This window comes from Camelus ferus, chromosome 1 (genome assembly GCF_009834535.1).
Source record: "Camelus ferus isolate YT-003-E chromosome 1, BCGSAC_Cfer_1.0, whole genome shotgun sequence".
Lineage (NCBI taxonomy): Eukaryota > Metazoa > Chordata > Mammalia > Artiodactyla > Camelidae > Camelus > Camelus ferus.
The window spans coordinates 12774641-12784833 of record NC_045696.1 but is presented as its reverse complement, the minus strand read 5'-3'; the positions used below and the strand labels follow the sequence as shown (position 1 = coordinate 12784833).

The 10193-nt window shown below is 40.8% G+C and overlaps 1 protein-coding gene across 1 annotated transcript; it reads left to right on the top strand.

Annotated features, from left to right (window-relative positions):
* The first annotated feature begins 387 nt into the window (after nt 1-387).
* RWDD2B (RWD domain containing 2B) lies at nt 388-9812 on the top strand. Its single transcript, XM_014551096.2, has 6 exons — nt 388-542; nt 4585-4759; nt 7423-7649; nt 7747-7814; nt 7934-8296; nt 8910-9812. Exons 3-6 carry the CDS (start codon nt 7443-7445, stop codon nt 9142-9144), a joined length of 873 nt encoding a protein of 290 aa, XP_014406582.1. The 5' UTR covers nt 388-542; nt 4585-4759; nt 7423-7442; the 3' UTR covers nt 9145-9812.
* Nucleotides 9813-10193: the final 381 nt, after the last annotated feature.

Below are 10193 nucleotides of genomic sequence, written 5' to 3'. Positions count from 1 at the left end.
CCACGGCCACTATCCACACTCGCCTTTCCCTAATACCCTGCCACTCAGTGTTGTACAGGGACCAGCAGGATCGCTACAGCTTGGGAAGATCTTAGGCATGCAAAACGTAGGACCCCACAGCTACCTACCGAATCCAGATCTTATACCAAGATTCCTGACAGACCCCGCATAAGTTCATATTTGAGGAGCGTTACTTTAATGGACCATTCCCTGACCCAGGAAACATGCCGGGTGCTTCTCAGTGGCAGCAGCCGGGAAACGCCAGTGGGGTAGAATAAAAACTCTGCGACTGACAAGCACGAAAAGGGGCCCAGGAATCCCTGGGGTCGCTGCTCCGCCTTCCGGGACGCGCGGCGCCGCGAGCGCGCATGCGCCATCCCGGCAGTGCGCTGTCTCATGTTCCCTAGGCTGCCGGTCAGAGCGGTTTGTAGGCGCCTGGTTAGCCAGGCCTAGAGTTCTGAGGCTTCCTCCGGATGAGAACTGAGCTGCCCGCGCAGCCAGGAAACCCGGGCTTACAGCACCGGTGGGGTCCATGTCTCGAGGTGAGTCTTCTGTCCACTGGTGCCCAGCGGGACTAGGGGCTCTGACGCCGCCGGGGCCCTTCCACCTCCCAGGAATTTGGCGAGTTGTTGGCGCCGCCTTCCTACGGCTGCTCACTGCTCTTTGGTTAGAGCCGATTTCGGGGTTTCCTGGCCCCGCCCACCTCACCCCCACGACCTTGTCAGTTGTTAGGGGCAACGGCGCTTGCGCACCGGGCTTCTGTAGTGGCCCCGGCATCTTAGCGAATGTAAGGACTTAGGCTGCCAGACCCGCTCTGCCCTTTGATTAAAAAAAAAAAAGACGAAAAAGGATTCCGATTAGGGAATTAAAGTTACGTTCTGCCTTCTTACAGCATTTACTAAAATCCTGAGTTAGAAAATTCTCTTAAAGGTGTTTCTGGGGCTGAAATCTCATCTACGAAAGTAATTTGACAAGTCACTTGTGACCTCACTCCCGTAGTTGTCCACCCCTGCGTCCCATGATCACATACTTTGCTGCTTCCATTTCATCTTCTAGACCTCTAAACTTAATAAGGGCTTCTCCCAAATTCACTCACTCCCTGAGTGACTAAACAAACATGTTTTAAAATAGATGTTGATTACTTCCTAAATTTTATGTCCAGCCAGATCTCCTATAAATGCCATAATTTTACATCCAACTGTCTGCTGGACATCTCTGCTTAACAGATGTCTTAAAAGGCACTGGGTTACCTCGTATGTCTAAAACCACGCTTCAGATTTCCACCATCTTCCCCATCTAAGTAAATCACAAATCTATGCTTCCAGTTTCTCAAAGCCTTAGAGTTATTCTTACATATCACATGTATAATTCATCAATGATCCTGTTGGTTCTGCTTTTCCTCTATGTCCATAACATGAACAGTTGCTCACCACCTTGACCACCACACCCTAATCCAAGCCACCATCATCTCTCCTCCAATTATTGTAGTGCCTGCCTGGTCACCCTGTTTTCATCCTTGTTCCCCTACACTGTTCTCAGCAGTTAGTCAACCCCCCCCCCCCAGTGGCCTTCCATATCAGGATAAATTCTCAAATCCTGGCCATGCCCTAAGAGTTCCAACATAAACTGCCCCTTATTTCCTCTTTAACCTTGTCTCCTAAAACCCTGCTCCTGCTCACTCTGCTCTAGCCACCTGGTGTAGCACTGTCCTGCTTCATGGACTTTGAACATGCTATTGCTTTTTCCTTGAAAACTTTTCTGCCCAGATAAACACATGGCTTTCTTCTTTAGTGCCTTCAAGTCTCTTCCCTTCAGTCATGGTAGCAGAGAGGCCAGCCCTGAAAACCCCATGTAAAATTGAACCATGCCCACCCCCCCAACTTACACCTTATCCTCTTTATCTTCTTTATAACTGTTATTCACTAGACATATATATGTGTGTGCTTTTTGTTGTCATGGTCTTCTCTCACTAGATTAAATCTGACAGCAGTTTTTTTTGTTACTTCTGTCTGTTTTTATAATCTCAGTTTTTGGTACACAATAGATGCTCAAGAAACATTTCTTGAATGAGTATAATAATAATATCAATACTTACAATACAGTAATAACAAGCACTCTGACGGCACATACTCTGTTACCAGGCACTGTTTTAATCACTTTCCACACATCCTCATTTAATCCTCAACTGCAAACCTGTCATTCCCATTTTGGAAATGAGGAAACTGAGGCACAGAAAATTAAGCCACCTGCCTAAGGTCACACAGTTGATAAGTGGCAGAGCCAGGAGTTGCATCTTGGCAGTCTGGTCACAGGGTACGTTCTTAAAACATGATGATGAAAAACCAAAGCAAGTTCACCTCCTCTAATAACTATCTAAAGAGTTGTTTCCTAGTTTCCTCAACTCCAACACAACTGTAAAAGGCATTTATGGAATTTCAGTAATTCAGGAATTTTAAATATTTGTGAAGATTTTTTTTAAATAACAGCAAATTCCTAAGTTAGGATGTCAAGTGAAAACAGTAGAATATAGAAATACGTGAAGTCACTGGAGAGTTCAGCAAATACTGTGTTTAAAGGAGGGAAGAGTGTGCGGCTCTAATTGTAGAGAAGAGCTAATATTAAGTCTGGAAGAAAATGTCTCGAGATCAGACAGGTTTGGGATACTGTGCATACTAAACCCCCCTCTTAGAAATCCATGGTGCATATTGGCATCCAACAATAAAGACTCAGAGAAACCACACACAAAAAAGTATACTGTATAATTTATTGTCCAAATGGGATCACTTTTGCCTAAGAAATACTAAACCAGTCAGGACAATAGGATGACCCATGGTCACCCTAAAGAAACCTATTGAAATTTGTGTCATTCATCATTTCAAGGACTTAAATAAGCACAAAATGCTGTATGTAGTATTTTTTTTTCCCTAGCATGGCATTGACACCCTGGTAAGGTGTTTTTAAGGACATAAGTTGAAAATACACTGGGATAGGAATGACGAGGTGTTGGCATTGGTTTATACTCCAGTGTGTGGAGACATCCCAATGTGTGCAAGACTGACTGCTTCATAGTTTCCTAATTTGTGTCCAGTGAATCCTGATGAAGTCACCACATTAATTAACACCCCACCACATTGATCATTCCCATAATCTTTGGTGTGTTTTTTAAAATATGTTTTATTTTGAGGGGTGATTAGGTTTGTTTGTTTGTTTTTAATGGAGGCACTGGGGATTGAACCCAGGACCTCATGCAGGCTAAGCATGCACTCTACCACTGAGCTATACCCTTCCCCCAACTTTGGTGTGTTTTGGAAGGACCCATTGCAGCTACTGATCTGATACCTCTGAGTAATTTGTATTTCTTTTTAAGTGGAAGAACTTTTTTTGCTTCTTAAAAGTACCATACGGTGAACTAGCTACACTGTTGACCAAATACCATTTTCTGATATTAAGGAAATGACCCAACTACATTTGATGAAATAAAGACTTGAATAAACAGACATGTTCTTAGAGGGCTTGATGATGGATTATGCAAGGCAGCCTTTGGGAAGTGGATCCACGTTCAATGTGCTGGCATTTTGTGCTACTGAGTCTGTGAAACTAACTGCCAGATGGTGAACTGGGATCAGTTCACTCCATTGGCAAGTTGTCAGGGTCATCAGCCAGTATGTCTTCCCTCCGGGAACCTAACACACCCCCACCTCATCCTCCCAGACCACAACACTGTTGCTCAATCACCAATTATGTGGGTTTTCCTAATGGATAGTTGGTGCTCTCTAGGTTGTCTCAGCCTACTTCTATTAGACAATGTGTATGATCAGTATAATGGCAATGTGGAGTGTGAGTTGATGGTTGATGGAGAGATATTAGAGGCAGAGTCCAGGTAAGAGGAGTCAAGGTTCTGGAAGGAAACAGACACACACTGCACTTTGAAACTTTGAAGAGACTGTGTAATAAAGGAGTTATTTACAAAGGTGTGGCCAGGTTTAAGTGAGCCATGACTATAACTACGCTGAAAGTTCTGCTGGAGCTGAGAAAGAAGAGCTGCTCTTAGGAGGCCTTAGGAGGTCACAACCATTGTCAGAATCCCAGCAAAGCAGGGAAGGAGTAGTGAAGAAAGGTACCCAGCCTCTTTCTCCTCCCAGCTTCTCACTTCCTGCTGGGGCATTAGCTAAACTCAAGCACAAGAAAGGCAGAGTTGGGTGCTGTAGGCTGTGGAGGTCAGCTGCCCAGAGTCCAGGGCAGGGAAAAGAAGGGCCTAGAATGAGTTTCGGGGACAAACAGGAAGTAACTAGTCCAAATGACGAGTCCCTGAATTAGGCCTTGGTATTTGGCCTTGTGAAGAAGGGACAGGTTCAGTCTGTGCTGTTGTTCTGGTGCTTTCCTGCCTTGCAGACCTTTCTCCTTTCTCCACTATGCCGCCTCCTTCCCTTGTCTAAGTCTGACCCGTCCTTCAAGGCTCAACTCAAAGCCCGCCACCTTCCTCAAATCTTTCCTGATGCCCCATTTCACTGATCATGCCCACACTTAATCCCCATGATAATACCTATACTGGTCATTTACCTTTGTTGTTCTATATTTTATTAGATATAAGTCCTGATCTTCAGAGTAAATAGAAAGTTCCAAGAAGGAATGAGGAGTGAAGCTCTACACACAATAGCTGCTCGATAAACCTTTACCAAAGACGAGAAAGAGTTCTGTGAAGACAGCACTAACCTTAATAATGGTGTTGGATTTCACAGAGTAAATTCTCTGTGAGAAGGTAAGCCATGTTGTCCTCTGCAGCAATGGGATTGAGCTTTGTTTTTCAGAAGTATAACTCTCCTTTTTTTCTGCTGAGTTTAGAAGTACTACATGCTAATCATGAAACATGGAACAATATAGAAGCATATAAATTGAAAAGCGGAAGTCCTTCTCTTCTGCCTTCTACCCAAATTTAGCCAACTTAACAGTTTGGTGAATTCTCTGATTTTTTCACGTATGTGTGACGGTATAAGAATGAATAGTAAATTTATAATTATTTGTATTGTCCTACAGTCTACTTTTTAGGTAACCACACATATCATGAATGTCAATGTCAATATACATTTTTTACATTATCTCATAATTTTTTACTACTTGGATATACGGGCAAATCTCGTTTTATTGCACTTGACTTTATTGCACTTTGCAGATACTGTGTTTTTGTGGCAACCCTTGAGCAAGTCTGTCCATTTTTTCCAACAACATTAGCTCACTTTGTGTCTGTGTCACATTTTGGTAATTCTCACAATATTTAAAAACTTTTCATTATTATTATACTTCTTATGGTGATCTGTGATCAGTGATCTTTGGTGTTACTATTGCAAAAAGATTATGACCTTCTAAAGACTCAGATAATGGTTAGCATTTTTTAGCAACAAAGTGTTTCTTAATTAAGGTATATACGTTGTTTTAGAATTAAAAAGTATCAAGAAAGGTGCAGCCTAGCAAGACAGAAAGCATTTAAATAATAAATGCTCTGCACCAGGCAAATCCCACAGAAAACACTGTGGCTTCTCTCTCACCCACACCAGCAAAGGGAGCCTAGACTTCACCTTTATTGAGCTGTATGTAATAAGAACCTAATGCTAACCCCTTGTCAAGAAGGTGTCAAAAAATCTTAAGTTGGGACCTCCAGGACCTTCCTCCCTGCTAGGCAGTAGCAAGGACCCCACCACAGTGTCAGTATCAGCCCCATGTCAGGTCCATGTCAGACCTCTAGACTTTCAATAAATTCATGTTCTCTATTACATACACACTGCTGTTTTCTAAGGTACCTGGTGTTGATAGTTCTTAGCTTTTCCGAAGTTCTGCAGCTCTCTTCCCCACCTGACCAAGTAGTTAATAGAAGGAAGAAAGCGGAAATCTAAGTTAGTTATAACTCATTCACCCCTTTCCATCTTCCAAGCTTTTATCTATTATTTCCTCTTCCTTTGTGTTTAAGAACTTATTTCTTTACTCTCATTTAAATGGGGTGGAAAGAGAGAAAAAGAAATAAATACATGTGCTCAGCCTCCATGTTTTATTAGAAATCCCCACACTTTTTCTTGCAAATGAAATTAAAATCAATTTATCAAATTATTAAAAAAATTTAAATCCTAATTTGATTAGCATCTTAGTAACCTTTATAACCTTGGAGTGGGGAAGACTTTTTTAACAAAGATTCAAAGTCCAGAAGTCCAGAAAAGGCTGGTGAGTTTGCCTCCTTAAAAATAAAAACTCACAAATGACACACACAGATATAAAACACCCTAAAAAGATTATGTATTTAGACTTTTTTTAAAGGGGGGACTATGTAAAAATTTTAAACTTCCATGTAATAACTTTCTGGAAGGCGGCTAGGCAATATCTTAAAATATTGTACCTGTTGATCCAACAAGCCATCTCTACAAACTTATCCCTTGAATAAGCAGTATTCACAGTTCACTGAACTCTGTATATATACATACACAAACTTCCATTGTAGAATTGTACATAATAGCAAACATGTGGAAACAACCCAAGTGCCCAACAATAGGTAAAGAATGCATTAAATTATGACATATCTATATGATTCAGCATGACAGTCAACCACTATAAAGAATGTAGTAAGATAGATCACTACATGCTGACAGTGAATAAATATCCAAAATATACTTGGGGGAGAAGAGGGGTAGGAAGTAGGGGAAAAATATGTGTATATATGATCTCTTGCAGATACATTTTAATTATATATTTCAGTCTGTACATGTATTTACACATTATACCAGCATGTATTTCCCATACATGTATATGTGTAATGCTTAAAATGTTCTGTTTCCAAAACACCAACAACTCTTCCTTAGATTGGGGACTTAGACAGATGGGGAAATGCTCACCAGCCAGAAAGACATTCTTTTAACCTTTCTCTACCATTTGAATTTTATAATTGTGTACTTGAGCTGTGGGATAATTAGCCTTTATTTTCTCTTTTTCACATTCTTCTGCTTTTTAGAAGCTAATGGTCATTAAGAGAGAAAAAAAATTAACCATCCACTTAACTCTCTCTCTTACTTATTCTTTTCATTCTATGTTTCCAAGGTAACAGAGCTTCATTCCTAGTTGTATCATTGATGTGGTTTTTGACTACACAGTTAGTTTACTTCAGTGAAATTGCTCACTGTGGTAGCTCAAGATGCCACACCAACTACCTCTATCCTGAGGAATTTGGTGCCTGGTTGTTATGAGGGTTTTATGGCTCTCATTGGATTGTCCCATCATTTGAGTCCTCAGCATATTACATCTGAAAGTAGAATAACAGGAAAATGACTACATTTCATATTTTGTGAGAAAAATCAAATCAGTTTTCAGGAAGCACCCATATTGACGTATTGAGTTCTCTCAAGATTGTACGTGTAAATGCCTCTCTTACCTGTACCTTCTTAGAAGCTCACAAATATCCAGAAATGACTGAGATCGAGCAGGCAGAGGCCCAGCTCTCTGAGTTGGACCTGCTAGCCAGCATGTTCCCTGGTGAGAATGAGCTCGTAGTGAATGACCAGCTGGCTCTGGCAGAACTGAAAGACTGTATTGAGAAGAGGACAATGGAGGGACGATCTTCAAAAGTTTACTTTACTATCAATATGGATGTGGACGTATCTGAGGAAGCAATGGTAATTCAATTTCACTTTTGGAAGAACTGAAACGTATCACAACTTAAAACACCACTTAGAACATTCTTTTTTTTTCTCTTTTTTTAAAAAAAATCAGGTGATGTTTTCTCTGGCCTGTATTTTTCCCTTTAAATACCCTGCAGTTCTGCCTGAAATTACTGTCAGGTACGTTACAGAAACTGGCCGACTTTAGAGGTCAAAATGAATCTTAGAATAAAAGCAAGTTTGTTTTCTGTTCTAAGAAAATTGATTTAATTTTTTTTATCCTATGTCTTTTCCATCAGATCAGTATTATTAAGTAGATCCCAGCAGACTCAGCTGAATACAGATCTGACCGCATATCTGCAAAAGAATTGTCTCGGAGATGTCTGTATACTGAATGCCACAGAGTGGGTTAGAGAACATGCTTCTGGCTATGTCAGCAAAGACGTCACACCTCTGGCTGCTCCAGGAAGTACAGCCCAGCCAGTCGACCTTATTCTTACGAGACTGTGGATCTATAGCCATCACATCTATAACAAATGCAAAAGAAAGAATATTCTAGAGTGGGCAAAGGAGCTTTCCCTGTCTGGGTTTAGCATGCCTGGGAAACCTGGTGTTGTTTGTGTGGAAGGCCCACAAAGTGCCTGTGAAGAATTCTGGTCAAGGTTTGCTTTCATAACTTTTGCATGCCTTGTCAATAATTTTAGTGCTAAACACTGTACTAGAGATGTGGAAATCAGTATGTCCCTGGGGTTGTGTCTTATGGGGATTCAGTCTCAAGTCAGTAGATAAAACTACTCACATATGGTCAGCATCACTCCCCTTGCCTGACACAATGCACATAGGAGATGTTCTGTAGATAGATGTTAAATTGAGCCCTTGCCCAAGATGCTGTCTGCCATCCCCTCCATTTCTAGGGATCTGATTCTTCCCTCATCTTAGCGATGCTGTAAGTTGTGAACCAAGGGGATTTCTAATCTCATTTATCCAGTGATATCCTAAATGAGTTTCTGAGAAGTCCTTTCGGGAGGCTGAGATTCAGCAATTTCCACACTTCTAAAATGCTGATATGAGGCAGTGATAATACCAATAAATGAGTTTGGGGATGGGATAATGACCAGGATCACATTTGATTAAAATAAAATCTATATGAGATAAAAGTAGATTTCTCTACTTCTGGGAAAAGGCATTGATGCATCTGTTTCATACCTTCTATTTTCAGTGCTCTAAGAATACACAACACATTTTCAGAATTTCTACTTTAAAATTTCTTTTCAGACTCAGAAAATTAAATTGGAAGAGAATTTTAATCCGCCATCGAGAAGACATTCCTTTGGATGGTACAAGTGAGGAAATGGGAAGACAAAGAAAATTCTCAGTTTTTGAAGAAAAAGTATTCAGTGTGAATGGAGCCAGCGGAAACCACATGGACTTTGGCCAGCTGTATCAGTTTCTGAATGCCAGAGGATGTGGGGATGTTTTCCAGATGTTCTTTGGTGTGGAAGGACAATAACTGAGCAGAGGAGTAGTTGAAAAGCGTTTTGTCACTGTTAGTCTTTTGATTTTTTCCCCACTCTTTCTTGAAAGATTAAGTCATTTTACTTCAGTTCCATTCTAGAATGTTATGGGGGAAAAAAGAGGAAAAGTAGTATAGCTGAAATACATGTGTTAAAAATATGTCATGACTGAATGAAGAAGTGAATTTTAAATTATAATCTTAAAATTGTTGATAGAAATTTCTCAACATATAAACTACTTATTTTGAAAGAGAGGTTAATTATATTTGAGGAAGATAATATTGGTGGTCCAAATTGCCACCTATTCTCAACCCCCTTCTCCTCTATCTGCTGCCACTAAAGAAGCTGGAAAGGATAAATGCTCACTCTCTCAGCCTCTCTTGCAGCTAGGGTGGCCTAGGGACACAGCTTTGGCCAAGGAACTTCTGGGAAAACTTTTGTTTTCCTGATTAAAATGATTGATGCAGTCAGGACACCTCTTCTCTCTCTGTCACACACACCAAAGTGATGGCTGAATCTGCAGTAGTCCTTTCAACCAGGAGGGAAGGAAGGGTCAAGAGAGCCACAGAGATGCCAGTCTTCATGTTGTTGAGCTACTGACCCAACACCAGCCCCTGCCTATCTCTAGACAGCTTATTATGAAATAAAACCAGTTTTATTTGTATTTCTTTGCCTGTTACTAGCAGTGGAAAGCCAGCTTGATGAAGAGCTTTTTCTCAAAGCATTAGTTTTGCATCTACCCCAGCCATTTAATAGAAAGATAGGGGAAATTTTTCTTAAATTGGAGTTTGCAGTTTATCTCTATTTCTGTATACTTACACTCTGCCCCTTGGCTTGCCTCACAGAAGGCTCTGAAGCACAAGCAGAGCTCAAACTTTTTAACAAGGCCCAGCTATTCATCGAATTGGTAATTAAGAGCATTCGTTTTTGGCAAATTGGATTTGGACAGGGTTTTCATTGTGGAAATGACTTTTTGTAAATCTATTTTCAGCAAATTGACCTATAATCAAATCAACACACTATCTGGTTTTTGAGGCCCTCCATA

Excerpts from the sequence above, each read along its gene's own strand:
- RWDD2B (XM_014551096.2), top strand. The coding sequence starts at position 7,443 with ATGACTGAGATCGAGCAGGCAGAGGCCCAGCTCTCTGAGTTGGACCTG. Across the intron at positions 7,815-7,933 it reads CTGCCTGAAATTACTGTCAG|ATCAGTATTATTAAGTAGAT; the intron begins GTACGTTACAGA and ends CTTTTCCATCAG. Across the intron at positions 8,297-8,909 it reads TGTGAAGAATTCTGGTCAAG|ACTCAGAAAATTAAATTGGA; the intron begins GTTTGCTTTCAT and ends ATTTCTTTTCAG.